This window comes from Phoenix dactylifera, chromosome 6 (assembly GCF_051530095.1).
Source record: "Phoenix dactylifera cultivar Ajwa chromosome 6, Ajwa_hap1_PhDact_Kaust_v1.1, whole genome shotgun sequence".
NCBI classification, from domain to species: Eukaryota; Viridiplantae; Streptophyta; class Magnoliopsida; order Arecales; family Arecaceae; genus Phoenix; species Phoenix dactylifera.
The window spans coordinates 35,821,058-35,838,987 of NC_143195.1; the positions used below are offsets into that span (position 1 = coordinate 35,821,058).

The window sequence follows — 17,930 nt, forward strand, 5'->3', positions numbered from 1 at the left end:
CCATGGTCTATTCAGAAAAAACCTTCTGAGTGATGAGCCACAAAGGAAGTAACCCAATCTGCAGTACCGTTCGTCTTTCGATATACGTGCATGGCCTGGTAGGAGTCAGCCTCTCTCTTTATCTTTGATGAGCGAAAATCGGGCCTCCTATTCGATGGGAGATATTCTAAAAAAATTGTTCAATTGACAACCTCATTCACGACTATCTTAACAGTTGATGGTTTGGACTAGGAGGATATAATTCTTCCTTAAAATCAAGTTCGAATTAGGCATGACTAGTTTGCCCAAGTGCATTGTATACAATTATTTAAATTTGTTCAAGTGGTTAAAAGTTCAACTATTCTCCTCCTTTTAAGAGTGCTATAAGTTTTAAAATCTTGCTTTGTAGGTGCTAGAAAAAAATTGCTCTATCACCAGTTTACAACAAGGGGCAACTTTTATTTTTCTTACAGAAATATTCCTTGTAGATTTATATATTAGTCTCTAAAATTTTGCGTCATTTTGGTCAGCCAGGTCGGTTCAGGCCAGGAGCGGGTTCCGGCTTTGGCTGCGTCAGCACGACTCAACCAGGTGCCGTTCTTAGCGGCCTGAACCTGTTTCTCTATTTAGTATGGACCCGAGAATTTTTCCGGCTCTTCTCTCTGATCTCTCGATTTCCACGTCCTCCTCGTTTCCTCCTCGCTTCTCGGCCGCTCCACCGGCGCTCTCGGCAAAGGCAAGCCCCTTTCCTCGCCCTCTCTCTTAGAATAGAACTATGATAATTATTTCCCGTCTTCTGATCTGACCTTGGATTTGGGGCAAAATGCCTGGAAGATCAAATGAGTTAGGGATCGTCTGGAATTAATCTAAGCCCTAGTTTTTTTTTTTTTTTTTTTCTAATCTGACCCATGAGCTTCTCTTCTTGTTTGATTAATTTTACCTTGGAATTTTGCTTGAGGTTCCGAAAAATATTACGATCCTGCTCACGAAACTTAGCTAAAATCCCATAGGCCGATCGTTTTTTGAATCCTTTGCTTCTTGATTCCGGAGACTTAATGTCGCATATCTCGTTTCGCGTACAGCAATGGCGAAGGGAGTGATATGGGCGACTGCTGAGGATTTGGCAAGGAATCGAGGGAAGGTGCTGTCATTATACCGTCAAATTCTGAGATGCCTCAACTCCCCGGATCTCCCGCTCACCCCTGCTGCCCGCCTTGCCAAGAAAGCGGAGGTTCGCACCATCTTCTTGTTCGGATCTGAGGAGCGATCCCTGCACAACATTGCGGATCTCATCGATGCTGCGGAGTACTCACTCTCCATTCTTAAGAAGGGACGCCTTCCGTAAAGGTATACATCTCTTGCGAGTTTTCCATCTTTCGCATTTCATCTTTTTGTCTTTGAAGTTTTCTTGGTTTTATTCCATGCATTATATGGTGAATCTGGAAGTGAAATGTCGATTTAGATGCTTATATTGGGATGCCTGTATTTCTGCACAATAACTGTCTTTGTGAATGTTTGTGATGATTGCTGAAAGCTTTCGCGGAGGCATTCTGTTACTGAATTTTGTAAAGGTTTCCTGATGTCTCTGTTTGATGAAGTTTTCTCACTTTCTCCAAGATTTCGGTAAAGAGTAGTTTCGGTCTTGTCTTTCTTTTGAGGTTATCGATCTTGTGAACATTCAATTGAATGGAAGATGAAGGAAATCAAACCATGCCTTCAACGTGAGCTGAGGGTGTGTTCTCATGATAATGGTCCTTGCAATAATGGGACTAAATGTGTTAGAATTTGATTATGTTATGTCGCATTTTAATCTAAGTGCTCTTATGCATGCCCAATATGCTTATTGGGTTGTAATTTTAGTTTTTCCAACCTATTAGATTTGGTCCAACTAGTTCCTCCAACAATATAGTGGTCAGCTTCTTTCTAGGGCAATCAGATTAGGTTTTTTGTGGAAGGGGTATCGGGAAAAAGAGAAAGTCTTCCTCTCATGGTTGGAGAATCTTAAACTAGCTAGATCAAAGGTTGGAGGATCTTAAACTAGCTAGATCAAAGGTTTTCTTCTTCTTTTTTTTTATCCTTCCTTTTCTTATTCTGCATTTGCCTGCGAGCATGCATGCATGTGTGCGTGCATGGGGGGATGACAGTAGTTATGCAGGTAGACCATCAAAATATATTGGACTTGGTTAGGCCATAGACCAGTGGATGGTAGCGTGTGTTGAAACTGTTTTAAGCTTGCGAGGGAATGGGGGCATTGAAAAGGCACATCAGGTAAGCATTTTGTTGGAGTTAAATGGCAAATATAACTGCTAAGCTGAACTTATTTTGCTTATTTAATATTTTTTTTATTCTACTTTCTGCTGACCAAACTAGGTAAACAAGAAAAACTTATTTCAGAAAAGTAAACAAGAGTCTCTTTAACTTACTTTTCTGTTGTAGGTTGTTGGGCTTGGTAGAGTTGAAGGTACATGTATGCATATTCTTTTATGTATCTAGGTGGGGTTGGCAGAGATTATGCAAGTAGGCAGTTGGTTGTCTAGAGCTGGAGGAAATGTATGACCATGATTCCTCAATCTTACCTTTCTAAAGAATGTTTAAAAGCATTTTAGTTAGAGATTTAAGGGTGTCTTGTTGTAAACAACTTGCTTATGTTTTGGTGCAGTAGGTAACTGCTAGAATGGGAAGTGCTATGTAGGAGCAGCCAAATGATAGGTATGGAAGCTTTTACCTTTTGACGCGATCCTATCGATCCAAAGAATTTCCATTCCTTCTCTCTTTCGTCGTGACTCTCTCTTTAGATCTTATTTCTTTCACTTTTTATTGTAAGGAGTGAGTAACCTCCAAGATCAAGATTTAATGCCTAGCATGTTATGGTTTGGGGTTTTATGCATTGTGGAAGGTGACATTATGATGATTCTTACTTGAGAATGCCTTTTTTTCTATAAAAAAAAAAGAGCATTAAAGGGCTTCACTTTTATAAGATAGTTGATTGTTGATGGTAATTTGCAAGTAAAACATGGCCCTACAAGAAAAGAGAGTCACAACGGAGCAAGCATCATGTTTGCAACAGTTAATACATGTAATAACATTAGTATGTCCCTGAAGAAGAGAATTGATAAAGTCATGCTAGATGTGTCAACAAGGGATACTGTTTAGTATAGATTAGTCTACTGCACTTGCTAGGGAGCAGAAGTATACACATTAAAAGGTTTTGTACTTATAAATCTATCCTTTAAAGAGTTGAGCTCTCTCTCTCTCTCAAGCATTGAAGTGTCATGGACTAAAGGAAGTGCATCTCTAATAAAAATACATATTTACCAAAGAGAGAGGCTTCACCCAACAAAGCTATTTTAGTTGCATATAGTAGACATGATGCTGCAGTAGATACATATTATTTAATTTCTTGGGCACATAAACTCATCAAGTATTCTCCCATGCATGCTATGTGACTGCTTCTTCCATAATCACCTTAGCTCAGGTGTTTTTTTATTTTTTTGGTTTCTATTGCACATTTTTAGTTGGTCAATTCATCAAATGATAAAAGTGGACTAATTTATAAGTGAACCCAAAAAAATCCGTAGTGGGGCAACTTATACTTAGGTCGATATGGATAGAAAGAAACTGTGAGGTATTCTAGTCCGCATGCTCATAATGGAGGAGATATGCTTCAAAGAGCTTTAGTAATAGAAGATCAATTATATTGTTGTAAGAACTGATGCCAGTGGTGCTAACAACATTCCTCCATGTGGACAGAGGAGAAGGAATGCATTTTAGGAATTGAATTAGTCTTAAGACTAGCTCATGTTGGGCTCCATTATTCCAAGACTGAAAGATGCTCTTTTTGATCCAAGGATTTTTGAAAATTTTAATTATGTGATCTGTGATCATGGGATGCACTCATAGAAATTTTACCAAGTGAAGTTTATCTATAAAGATTATGATATTGGTTTGACGAGTTTAAAAATGCCAGAGATACAGAAACATATGAAGTTGATAAAAGGGCTTTCTCATCTTACCAAGTTGATATGAGGGGGCTGGTCGTTTTGATGCTCATTGGACAATTCAGGTGCCCAACAATTGAGAGATGCTTCTTGATATAAACTTGATAGGGCTGGATAATTCATTTAAGCCTAAAAAGTTAGTTTGAACTGTTGTGCATCCCTAGATCCTGTTTGGTTATGATTCAACTGACGCGGATTAAATGAGTAAGCCTGGAATAGATTACTTAACACACTTTAACCTGGAAAAAATGTTATCCTACTTTTCTGATAGTGTAGCTTTATCCTGGTTAATCCTGTTTAGGAAGGAAAAGGTGGCAGTCTATTTTTACACATACCCCTTATAATGGGATAAAATGGGCCACAATGCAGAATAACCTGGAAGAAACTAGATTCTTTCTCATTCTGCATAAATCCTGAAATAACCAGGGCTCTGACTTTTGTGAAAGGGACCAACACTTGGAAAAGATAAGGGTTAGTGTTGTTTGATCAACAATAATGGATTGCAAACCTTGAACATGTCCGGGTAAGATTGCTAGACAGGTCTGTGATGACTGGAAGTTGGCCATATATTAACATCCTTGTCCTATTATTTACCTTGTTCTCATACTGCCCTTAAAGATTCTAAAATCTTGTTCCTCTTACTATTCCTTAAAATGGCAGAGGGTGGTAAATTGCATGATGCAGTTGATGGCACTTTAATATTATGAAATGCACGAGGGTGCAAAAACATATTTATGAGTGAGAGAAAGGAAGTTGCTGTCACAAAAAAACAAGAAAAGGAAGTGGTAGTTTTTCAACAAAAATATAAAAGAATATCATAAAGTGCAGAAACTATTTGGTGGTTGTATGTGGTACATTTAACATACTTTCAGAACATGATGAAAGAATAGATAAGCACAAATTATTTGAATTAAACTTGATCCCATTTTGCTTATGGATATACACATACAATAAAGAAGAGAGTGCATGCGTATTTGACACCTTAATAAAATTGTTACACCATTTTCTACTTTATTAATGAAAGATAGCATGAATAAACAATACTAAGTAGTTAGCTCAGTTTGGCCTTTGATAAATATGTTTTTTCTTTTTTTAAAAAAGTCTGTTTTAAATGTGCCCTGCAGATAACAGTTTTGCATAAAAAAAGATTAGTCTTTGTTCTCACTTCAGATGGGAATGCACAGGAGCAAAACAATTGTGTATTCTCTTAAGCTACTCAAACAAGGGTATGTGATTTAGGACATGTTGAAGCAAAGGATCGCAAAAAAGATTAGTGGCTATTGCTTCAGATGGCAGTATACAGGGGTGTGATGATTACAGATTGTCTTGAGCTTCTCAGAGGATGGTATCTGAGTTAGGATATTTAGGGGCACGGAACTCTACTTCAGATCCTTACACAACTTAATGGACAATGCCGGTATCTGATTCTTTAAAAGGGAAAGTTTGGTCTCTTCTAATGTCTGATTCAACATGCGGACCTGGATGTACACTGCTAGGGGGCATGAAACCCTGGTGCTTGTTTAGAAGAGGGGTAACGAAGTTGCTAATGGATTAGTATCCTGTTTTTGTACCTATATTTATGTACTCATTATACGTATGATTAATGCGTCCCATGGATATTTGGTGCATAGGGTTGGATTATGTGGTGTTCAATGGGCATTTCTAGATCTGATTCTGGAGCTCTTCAAAATTTGATGATTGTAGTAGGAAAAATGAAGATGTGAAGACCAAATTGTATGGGGTAATTATTTTCTCAAAAAAATCTCATGCAGTGATATAGTTCTTAGGAAGGAGTTTCATGAGAATAAAAGACATATTTAGGAGAACCTGATGCCTTAAATTTTTCTAGGCTGTGCCTTTGTCTGGTGTTCAGAATTCAGAGCATGGTAGTAGAAGACACGGACAAACTTAAAGTTGATAATTGATTTTTGGAATCTTACCTAGTTTAATGCTACCTCCAGAAGATCAACATGATGGTTTATAAGGTTAGCTTTAATTTGTATTAAGAATTTGGTAGACCATCGACCTTACTAAAAAAATATACATGGAAAGCATCAATGTATTGAATCTGATAAAATAACTCTTTATTTGTCAAATGAATAGTTCAACCCTTTGTAAACTTTTCAATGACTGTTCTATGAAAAATCTGATAGCTTTAATTTTTTTATTAAAAAATTGGTGGACCATCAGCCTTTGCCCAAAAATGTAGAAAAGAAGCATTGATCAACATCTTGAATCTGATAGAAATAACTGTTAATTTGTCACATGAATATTTCAACCCTTTGTAAAGATTTCAATCCTTTGCAAACTTTTTAATGGCTGATCTGTGAACAATCTAATGTCGCTAAACTATAAGGTGATGGAGAATCTAGCCACAGAAATATAATTTCAAGTAGTCTGGCTGAAACTTTATTTGGTATTATGCAAGTAGTCTGGTTGAATCTAGCCTCATCCATTGTTAAATCAAGATCAAGAGCAACGGCAAGACCTTCACCAACCAGCTGGTCGACGGAGAAACTGAATAATTACTCTATATCTATTTCCCTTCTTTGTTGTCTCTAATGCAGACCTTTTGCTATACTGATATGTACATAATAATCTATCGACACAAACCCACTGTATTGTTAATATATATCTTATGGTTTATTGATACACATCTCGTATTGAAGCTTTCTCAGTGTGCTGATACATATTCGACAGTTCGTTGATATGCATTACTCATTTTGTTGATATGTATTTTGTATTTTATCAATGCACACTTCAAACCAAGGTAATACAGATGGTTATGTTATCAATATATCGTATATGTCTAGAACTCTCAGATGATATTACCTAAGTTCCCTTAATATCTCATCCATGCTAGTTTGACTTTGGGGACCTTCACAAGGTTTCCCACAACGAGCTCAGCTTATTGCTCGTGGTATCATTCTTGATAGGAAACGATGGTGATGCTATGTGGTGAGGCAGACGGCGAGACAAAGACTTAAAGTTTGAGCAGATTGGAGGTTTGGATTTGATAGGAAGCGAATAAAAGTGATAATGAGTTATAACCAGTCGGTGGAGTTCTCAATGTCATTGGAGGTAGGCTGATATGTTGGAGAAGAGAGAAAAGTCGAAATGGGAGAGAGAAAAGGAATGGGAGGAAACAAATGGATCTCTATTCCATTAATGGGTTTTAAAGAAAAGAGATAGTGCTTCAGAAGCTATGAAATGTGGCACGTGGCATGCCAGTAGGCCCTCCTCATGATACACAAAAGGAGCCTCAGCAGGGGATTTTTGTCCCTCTTTATGGGTAGTGTGTAAACAAGGTATAGGTGGTTAGAATTTTTTGAGGTAATATGGAGGAAGTGTGTCACTTCCCCCAAGGTTCATGATATAGGTGCTTAGAATTGAAACCAAGCAAATTGGAGGAAGTGTAATAGCAGTAATTGCAGTTGTAACGGTCAATCACTTGATAATGGGAGCCTATGCAATGAAAATCTAAGCAAGGTTCGAGGAGCTCATTGTTGTTTTGAAGAGTCATAATAGAGAATAGATAAAAACTCATGCTTTTGTAACTTGGGGGAACACAAGCAAGAAATTTGATTTGATGTGGCAACTGCTGGTTTTGCTCGCCAAGAATCGACAACCAAAGTACAAACATTTTAGGGAATCATGAACATGAGCAGCGAGATAGAAGTGTGCCGCTAGAAGTCCCCATGTTTCCACCAGTGTACTGTTCTATTAAAAACTGAAATTTGAGGAGCATGTGCGTAACATTGTAGATAAAAAGCGGACACTACAATCCAGTTTAAACCGATCCAAAAGCAACCAATATTAAACATATTATATACATACTTTCGGTTGCAGTTTCACTTTGGAGCCAAAATAATAAGATCTGAGCTTGCTTTCCAGTAGGTAAGCATGAGTGGCGTGAATTGCAATAATGAACTATAGCAAGACATTTTCACCAGGAAATTTATGGATAAAGGAAATAGCGGATTAGAAGACGGGACAGCCATCAACTCGCACCCCTTTAGCAGTGGGACAAGTAGCAAGGTCACAGTGCTCCCCGCCAGTTCCCCACCAGTTGAGACCTGTGTTCTCCAAGTTCAGCGTGAAGTAGACGAGTACCCCCATGAATGCGACGCCGGCATCCAGTGCAGCAGAGAGAATGTAGTTGTACCTCTCCCACCATTTTTTTCGGTAGCGGAAGACGAAGAAGTTGAACACAGTTCCAACTGTAACCCAAGCAGTGTAGTTCAGTGCTGTGGCTGGAGGCATATAAGCTGTGGCTCCAAACAAAACTGGGAGATTTATCAGGGGGATCCAAGTTTGGCTTGGGAATAACCTATGGAAGATCCACACGATAATGGGCCCCAAAGCTCCAACAGCAAAGAACCAATTGAGTGCTGCATAGTTGCCCAGTGGCCCAAAGATACGCCTGGGTCCAACCAGACCCCAGATGACTGAAGCATCAAAGAAGACTCTATCGCTTGGGCATGTCCAGGGGCTGTTTTCTGGAAGGAGGTCAGATTGGCATATATTTGTGATGGACCCCAGCAACCACCATGCGACAGCAAGGTTGATTGTTCCTGCTATGATAGTTCCAATAAACTGTTGAGAGAAGAGTTAGTTGGGTGGATATGAAATGTTTTGGAGATTGCTGCAATAGCAAAATATAATAAAGAGGGTCGACTACGTAATGAATTTGAAGAATGTACCTGCTATGATAGTTCCAATAAACTGTTGAGAGAGGAGTTGGGTGGATATGAAATGTTTTGGAGCTTGCTGCGATAGCAAAATATAATAAAGAGGGTCGACTACGTAATGAATTTGAAGAATGTACCTGAACTAGGAACATTGATCTGGGTGGAATCTTCATGTAATGGCCGAGCTTGAAATCAGCAAGGAAAGAGACAGCTTGAGACATGCTCATATAACCATAAACTTTGAAGCAGACATTAGCAATCGGCTTCCCCGGTAAAATCAGACCAATGACATATTCTGTAATAATGTTGAGACCTGGGGTCTTTTGAAAACAGAGCAAAGCAAGAAACAGTAAACACTAGAGCAGTATAGATCAAATAATAATAGAGGTTGTATGTAAAGATGGTGGCTGATATCATTTTGAATGAATTTTGCTCGAACAAAGATATCATTTGAATGTTTCTTTCAGCAATGCATGAATCACATGTAAATTGTTAGGAAGTTTGATGGGCATTAACTTTTACCTGGTTTGTAGTTGCACTTATGATGCTGATCGGAAGAGTGAAAAAGAATGCCATACCGCAGGCAAAGAGGAGCCCCCACCATGGGAGCTGAACTTCGTCCTTTAGCACAGTGCAGAGGATTAGAGAGACTACAATTGTCAATGCTAGCAACAAGTGAAACCACCACTCAGGTATATCCTCATATTTCCTCATTAACTTGGTGTGAATGTCAGGCTTGCCATTATATGAAGCACGAAAACGGTCATAAATCTCCCTACACGGTAATCAAGTTTACTTGTGAAGAAAAACACTATACATTTAAATACAGCCAAAACACTGAAAAGACGTGCTTCAGAGATGAGAGGATGCAGAATGGCTTAACAATCTTTTGCATCTGACATCTCTTAGACATTTCGTCTCCCACTCAAAGGTAGTGGTAGGATTTAAATCATGATTTCTAATATCTTGTTCCTTCAGAATTTTAAGGATGCAAAAAGCATGGGCAGAATATGCAGCTGCTGACTTTTTTAAATAGGACATGATGACAGCAGTTACCATGAATCACCGTCCAAAGATTTTGTTCTACTCACAGATGCTTTTGTTTCTCATGCCTTTCTCCATTCTCAGTCAACGAGTGATTATATTTGCATCTTGCATAAGTATATGATGGCTCTAAACTCTATATACACAATAGCAGTTCTATGAGAGTTTATCACATTTGTGCTGAACCAACTGTGGTCAAAATTGGCTTTGTCAGCATGTTTTTTGGAAAACCATCAAGTAGTTACTTGTCTTAGAAAATATTTGATTTTTTTGTCGTATGACCTTCAATAATTTTATGTAATATGTTGCGTTGCCATTGACAAATATGGTGTCCTCCGAAACTTTCAAAAGATTTTACAGGCTAGATTATTGAAACTCTCAGGCATGTCAGGCATGCCAGGATGATTATGCCTCCACAGAGCAATTAGAAGGTGAACGATGAAAGTATGATGAAAGTATCATCCGAATCACATAAAGGCAGGGTAAATTATTATAATCTCCTATATGGAAACGTACCTTCCATAGAAAAGGGCGACATGTGTGATTGTAGAAGCAATGGTAGCGAAACCAAGACCATAAGTCACGGCAAAGAAAACACTCAGATTGATCCTTCCATGCTTCTCATAGGCTTCCATGTCGATTTCAAACTTGTCATTCACAATAGAAGTGATATCATATGGTTGGCCGGTAGAGGTAAACAAATTTGAGGAGAAGATGGGGAATGTCTTGGCATTGTACAAGTTCAGACCCCAATAGGCCACCGGGGTGATAATGTAGACCATGAAGGCATAACCAATAAATACATTGGCGATGGCAAAGAAGGGGCAGACGAGCGGGCTGAACAGGAAGGAGGACACCACTGTCCAGTCCAGGGTGAATGCGCCGAGGCCCAGGCCGTGCATGCCAGATCCAAGCTGCTGGGCCGTGACGGACTTGGAGAACACCCAGCAGACCCATGACATGCTGGTGACGGTCGAGAACAAGTACCCTGGAACAGCATACCATGCGAAGCTGCAAGCGAGTGCAATGACAAAAAATTTGGCTCTTGTCATGCGGCGATCTTCCTTTTCATGCAACGCCCTGCAGATCCCAAGTTGTATTCTTCATGTTACTGAGAATTGTTTATGAATTTTATACAATATGTTTTATCATTAAATCAGCTGAAAGCACAGAGTTCTCTGCTACCAAAAATAAACAAGGCTTAATATAGGTCATTGTATATCAGATAAACGCAGCTATTATTTTAAGCCTGTAGATTCATTCATGATTGTAAGACCCTTTCTTATTAAATAATGTTAAGTTTGTTCCCAAGTAAATTATGGATCTGTTGAAATCTTACACTTGTTCATATGCAGTATAGTGATCTTAGAAATTGAATTTGCAAATATGGTATATATGTAAAAATTATTAATTTTCACTTTGTGGTGATTGGTGATGTCTCAAGTATCAACTAAATTGGCTAGCAGAATCTCATTTGATGATTTATTTAATGCTTGTGATGATGTTATGTGCAACATTGTCTAATCAAAAAGTTACCTGACTGCCGTGTGCATGAATTTGACATCAACAATATTATTACCAAAATTGACAATGAAAACCTAAAAAACCGGAAAAACCTACACAGAAACTCCAAGTTAATATCCTTAAACCTTCAGGATTTATTGTGGTAAACAGGAACTCCTTGATTGTATAGCGATCACTTCGTGAATCTATTTTAATTGAAAAAAGATTAAAAGAAATGTTTATGTAACATTAGATGCGGAACAGATGAAGTCGGCACTAGACACAGTTAAATACAGTGGAGGTGAGATACATGAACAGAGAGAGCAGTTTAAAATTAGAAGTTTTATTATATAAATCTTTAAATAGATTCAAATATTTCTGACATGTTGACTACTTATAACGTGCTCTATTAATTATTAGATGGATTTGAATGTTTCAAATGCAACTTTAAACCTGACCTGCATGTTTTGATACATTGACCTTTTCTAACTCTAGGAATTTTAAAGAAGTTAGTAATATTTAGTAGTGTCATGTCATCTAAGCCCCTTGGTTATGTGGCACTCTTTCACCAAAGAATGACATAATCTACATTGCTGGCCTTATATGCTTCCAAAGCTTTGCTGTCCAAATATAAAAGTTAGCAAGTTATACTTCATCCAATGCCAAGCGCGCTTGCGCCTGCCAGCCTTCATAGAAGGATGTTGAATTCTATATCTAAATAACTGTCTAAAAACTAATCTATACAATATTAGTTATTTTACAAATTTTGATTCTTATTTACGAATGAAGCCATTTATCACAAATAAATTCAATTTTTAAATTTGTTAGATATGCCTGGACTCGAATTGAGATATTTTATCTGCATGTGGACAAACCCCGTGGCCCAGCATTCTCCGATTGGAAGGTGCAGACTTCCATGCGCAACAAGTTAAATGTGCGAACACCTCGCAGACTACGAGGACAAATGTAGGGTATAAAGTTTTCTTATGCAAGCCTCAAGGTGTCGTAGTAGCCTAGACTGGAGGAAGAGAGAGATGAATTTGGTACTGTCATTATGTGGGAACACCTAGTACAGGAGGTTGACTGGCCGATTAGTGTGGTATAAGTTATTAATTTTGGGGACCAACTATAGTGCTGTATATGAATGGATTACTCATGGTGACTGCCATCATGGCCCAACTTTATAGCAGCTTTCTCTGAATTGACATTTAGGTAGACGATGTTAAATGTCATTAAGGAAGAAAGATAAGAAGACATTTAGGAGAAGTTGACACATCGGGGTGGATAAGATGCAATGATCGACGAAATGGTGGGCCTGCAGCAGAACTTTTGGGCCTGTGATAGGAATGGACGGACCCCAAGGATGGGAGCGCTTTTTTTTTTTTTTGGTAAGTATGGACATGACTAAGAAAATCAGAAAACAACAAAGACAGAAAAAAAACGGGTAATCTGGTGGTTCCTAGCGAAGCCAGCCACCCTAAAAAGTAAAGTCTTTGAAAGTCAAACTGGCTGGTGTGGGTGGGTCATATCTGATGCAATTGCTGGAACCTTGATGCGGCTGATAGGACTCTAGCCATGCATGTTGGTTGGAAATTTGTGTGATATCTGGTTTGTGGTTCAGATTTCTTTTTATCTCGCCATTATAAGAAGAGTAGATTAATAAAGTGAATTGGACCGTAATTTATATAGCACATCATCACGATATACCATGCATTTTGATGACGTGTGGTCTCTCCTACAAGGAATTGCAAAGACATTCTCACCAACCAAGCCATCGGCAGCAAGCACTCCTGCACCGCTCAGGTTGAATATTGTGTTGCAAAACCGTACAAAACTTTGTATTTTAAGTACTCCACAACTACACTAGAATGTAAAGTCCATTATAACCGAATACATCTGATATATATGATACTTAAAAAATTCTAAGACTTAGATAAATAAAACTGGATTAAACCTCCATCAAATATTATTATGATTTCCTATCATAGAATGGATTTTTTTTTTCAAAAAAAAGAAAGATATCATGTGAGACTTTTTATGAGTCCCCATAAATGTCAGATCTACCAGATTGTCTATCAACTATAATGATATGAAAAAGGTACAGTCTGTTACTAAACCAATTCAACAAAAAAACTTGAAATGCCTTAAAAATTAGGAGAACAGCACGAGTTCTAAAGAACACAAGCAGCTAGTAAGAAAATGGAAAAATAATAGATTTAGAGAGAGAGAGAGAGAGAGAGAGAGAGAGAGAAGAAACGTACCGGAAGAGAGAGACCTGCACGAGTGTGGTCGGCCACCACATGTGCGCCGGCTCCACCACGTACTTCCTCATCAGCCCCGCCCACCCGTAACCCAACACCTGAAACCAGGCCACCCAATCGTTCACGTTAGCACCAGAAGCCAAACAAACCCGCCCCCCGGGCGCACGATAGCATCATCCCCAACCCGATCTCTAAATAGGAAAAAAAGGGAGGACGATGAAGTTGAAACTAACCTGAGTAGTGATGATGAGAATCCAGCCGGCGGTGAAGGAGATGGTCCTCTTGTAGAAGGCCCTGATGATGTTCACGATCCCGACGCCGTACGCCGGCCCGTTCCCGAAGGCATACCCGGCGTTCGCGAAGATCGAGATCAGCACGTGCTCCTTCATGTTGAAGGGCCCCGGATTCAGGCTGAACTGCCGATCGCCGAACCCCGGGAGCCGGAACTTCGCCGCCGGCAGCACCCTCGCCAGGAAGTGCCCCACCGGCAGCGACGCCACCTGGATCGAGATCTGGGTGATGATGAGCGGCTCCGTCCGGTAGGAGAAGAACTGGTTCAGGAACGACATCAGCGAGCACGACAGGATCCCGATGAACCACATCCGGAACGTCCACACCGGGAGCGTCGGGTTGTCCGTCGTCGGCACCGTCAGCCGCACCTGCTCGATCGGGGATACCTCCTCCTCGTCGCCGCCGGCGGTCTTCTCCACGTCCATCGCCGACACCGTCGCCGTCATCGCCCCGCACCCGCCATCCATCGCCGCCGGTAACTGACTTCTCTTCTCTACTTCTCTTTCTTCACCGCCCTCCATCTTTTTTTATGCCGGTGGCTTCGATTGGGGGTCCGAATCTGGGAGGACACTGGGTAATTGGGAGGGGCGCGGATATATAGAGGAGCCGGGCGCGTGGAGGAATGGGAGGACAGGGGCAGCGAATCTCTTGTGAGTCGACTTGAATTTATGATGGTGCCCCTTTATGTATACGATGTATTAATTTTTTTCGGAAATTGGGGACGCGGTCACGGGTGGGACTCGGGTTGCAACTTCCGCGCGAAAGAACGATTCATCTTCCTTCGCACGAATCTAGATTTGAGATACGTGCAGGAGAATGAATGAGAGCTTTCCGATTGCTTTGAGATCTGTCCACTGCGAATCCTTCTTTCGCGCGAGTGTGGAGTAAACGACATCGGTGGAAAGGTCTAGCGGTTTTTTAACGATTTGGAATGATTCGTTACTTGGATTCTAGCTGGAATCGCCGCCATGATGGTGCCTCAATAAGTAGATGTTTGGTATTGGAAAAGATATTTTATGTGCATTGTGAATAGAGAAATCAGCAATGTTATGGTAACTAAGAAAAATCACATATAAAAAGCCACTCAATTACTAGGCCTTTATATTACTTTATTATGTGGTACAGTTCTGCTAAGTGATTTTTGGAGTTACTTAAGCACTTCTGCTTTGAATTGGACAAGTTTTTAAGCAACCAATTTAATTGTGCTCCGCCTCCCAAAAAAAAACTAATACAGATACTTTTGACTTGTATACTTAGTTATATTTATAAGGTGGAGTAAGTATCTTGCCGTCACTTGCCTTTATATCTGTAATTATGGTTAGAATCTTGCTAAATAATCGCCCGGCGGTCGTTTTCTTGGGAGAAAGTTGCGATGGGGTCCAAGTTCGGGGTCGGAATTTTGAAGGGGAGGGGATCTTCGAGATACCTGATCCCGAAGCGGAATCTTCACGCCAGCCACCATCATCGCCAAACAGAGGAGAGAGAAGAAATCCTTTTTAGAGGTCTACTACGACTGCATTAATTCAAAACTGCTTCACACCTTCCCATTTCCCAACTTCGTCGTCTCATTCATTCATTTATTCATAGAAAACGGCCTATGCGGCGTACTATGTGCCACATTTCCACCGCACGGATAGAGTTTGGCTCGTGACAGGGCGGTGGAATATGGTATTGGTATGTGAGGTAAAAAATCTTCCTACTATATGTAAAAAGCTCACCTGATGCCAGCCAAATGGTAAGCTGGAACTTTTGAGCTATTGGTGTCAATTGCATGCTTGGTAGACGCTGGAGATGATTCAAGAGGTAGATTTTTTTTTATGAATGGCAATGATTTCGTCAATTAACATAATGCCTAGGATCTAATATTTCAATATCAAAAGTGTCTTTAGTTATTTGATCTAATATTTCTCCCTTTATTAAGATTGAGAGTGGTTGGCTGTCTGTTGATAAAGAGAAGTGGTAGAGGCTTCATCATTGGTCCATATCTTGCTGTCTTGGTCTTTCATGAAGAGTGTATTGACACTATTAACATTCTAGAAAGTCTTGGCAAAGCCCAAAATTTCTACTAGTTCGAAAATTTCTTTGACATAAATCTTGGTTGCTTGGAAAACTGATAAATTCTGCGCGCTCTCACAATCAAATGACAGCTAGATGAGAATGGTGTAATGGTCAGTCAGCCGACAATTAGGTAGTTGTAATGTGTTCGAATGTGTAGTTGTTTTTATATCATTTATTCTTTTCTTAATAAATAGGGCATTATTTTTGGTCAAAATGATCTGCTAAGTGCTCATACATCTCTGCTTGCAATTTAATGCATTAGATTTGAATCTGGAGAGACATATCTTTAAAGAATTGATTCAAGTAATTCGTATGCAGATGAGATTTCTTCACGGGCAAAAAAACCTGGATTATGTGCAAAATATAATTGGGGCACTCCCTCAATGAAAATTCCTCTTGATTTCAAAAAAGAAATAAGAAAAAACAGCTAAAAGAACTCTTAAAAAATCTCAGTATAGGCGCATATGGTCATAGGCTGTATCAAGGGCATGAAGGCAATCCTCCTAGGACCTATTTTATATGTGCTTGGAGCCTAAAAAACTGGCCAATGGCTGTAATGGCCTTTGTACGTTTCGTTAGTTGAATTCATGGCCGGAATCCCACATATCGTTAGAGATCAACTTGCAACGATTGAAAAATAGTGCACATGCGTGCCGGCTCACAGAGGCTGGTTAGCTCCGGAATCCAAGTCTGTTGACTAATTTTTTCAATCCCCACCTCTTCACCCATGTGTCATCTTATTTTTCTTAATTTTGCTGGTAGTGCTCATGCTAGATTGACATAAGCTACCGTTGTACCAAAAAAACATTAAAAATAAAAGCCAAACTGCCCTAATGTTCGGTGCCCATAATTTGGACAGAGCCCCATCATGTTGTCCGGAGATCTCAGAAATTAAAGTTAAAGGCTAACCAAAAAATGAAAATCATATTTTTTTTAGATTTTTTAATTTTATATAAACATCTAAAAATCTATCCAAAAAAAATTTAATAGGACTGAATATGCATCTACACTTTCTCAATCCTCACATACTTCCGCTATTTAAATTTTGACGTCCTCGTCATGTCAAGAGCCTAAATCCATTCCAATATAATCACAAGCACCATGATTGGTTCACGGTTAGGCTCAATAAACCTATATTGTAATGTCTTCTAGTGGACATAGGCTGTAGATCTGGTCCGATTTGATATTATTTATTTCAACTTAAGATCTCATCCAAAAAACTATTCGAAAGATATTTTTTTGGTTCTTTGTTTATCCAAATTTTTTTTAGATAATAAATTATATACGGCAAAATTTATGCTCATACGAATTCTCGATCCATCAATCCATCGGATATCTTGGTAGAAGTAAATATTATTATTATTTTAAAGTATTGATACGGACAAGATATTTTACTAAATTTTGCCTTTGCATTGTTTTTATTTTATTTTAGACAAGACGGAAGAAGTAAGATACTTCCCCCATTATTTATAAATGTCTCCAACGCGAGTAGTCGTGGGTTTCCAAAGAAGCATCCATAGGTTCTGGGTCGACTTCCAGGTCAATCGAACTATAAGAGGCGTAAATACTGTGATGCCGGAGTGGTCTTTGGCCTCATCAATCCGCGGGACCATGCATGGTCCCGTCCCATCAAAGGATTTCCGTAGAACTCCAAAGTATCTAGAAGCTCGATGGGTACGCCTTCCCGCTAACGCTCTGCAGGAAGAATGAAGGAAAATAATAGGATCAATAATATATATATATATATATATATATATATATATATATATATATATATATATATATATATATATATATATTTGGCTTAAATTTTTTAAAAAAATCCAATGAAATTAAAATTTTTATATTTTATCAAAAAAAATTATATTGGATATAAAAACTCCAATTTCTGCCTGTCGAAAACTAGAATAATTTTTTTATAAAAATATTTTTAAGTTCTTAGATAGATTCAGATAAAATATTTTTCTTTATTAAGGGCACAATAAATATTTAACGCAACTTTTTCATGAAAGTAGATACTTAACTAAATATAAGTAACTTTAAAATATACTACTTTTTCATTATCAATCATATATGCAAAAACTATTTTTTCAGATAATATATTC

The 17,930-nt window shown here is 38.9% G+C and overlaps 2 protein-coding genes across 14 annotated transcripts; one reads left to right on the forward strand and one right to left on the reverse strand.

Moving 5' to 3' along the window:
* The first annotated feature begins 617 nt into the window (after positions 1–617).
* Positions 618–11,028, forward strand: LOC103717101 (uncharacterized). 13 transcript variants are annotated; one of them, XR_015988276.2, is made up of 5 exons: positions 618–715; positions 1,062–1,326; positions 2,416–2,529; positions 2,639–2,688; positions 5,102–11,028. XR_015988276.2 is itself a non-coding variant. In XM_088723948.2 (3 exons), exon 2 carries the CDS (start codon positions 1,064–1,066, stop codon positions 1,322–1,324), a length of 261 nt encoding a protein of 86 aa, XP_088580074.1. In that variant the 5' UTR covers positions 618–715; positions 1,062–1,063; the 3' UTR covers positions 1,325–1,326; positions 5,102–11,028. The 13 variants fall into 13 exon arrangements, 8 of the variants coding, with proteins under 8 accessions (XP_088580074.1, XP_089779752.1, XP_088580075.1 ...); XR_016395621.1 differs by lacking the exon at positions 2,416–2,529; XR_015988272.2 differs by lacking the exon at positions 2,416–2,529 and having other exon boundaries at positions 6,914–11,028.
* On the reverse strand, positions 7,767–16,244 carry LOC103717100 (oligopeptide transporter 4-like). The gene is made up of 6 exons (XM_008805349.6): positions 13,710–16,244; positions 13,477–13,574; positions 10,229–10,792; positions 9,191–9,443; positions 8,806–8,988; positions 7,767–8,573 (listed from the first exon to the last, which is right to left on the reverse strand). Exons 1-6 carry the CDS (start codon positions 14,286–14,288, stop codon positions 7,959–7,961), a joined length of 2,292 nt encoding a protein of 763 aa, XP_008803571.2. The 5' UTR covers positions 14,289–16,244; the 3' UTR covers positions 7,767–7,958.
* Positions 16,245–17,930: the final 1,686 nt, after the last annotated feature.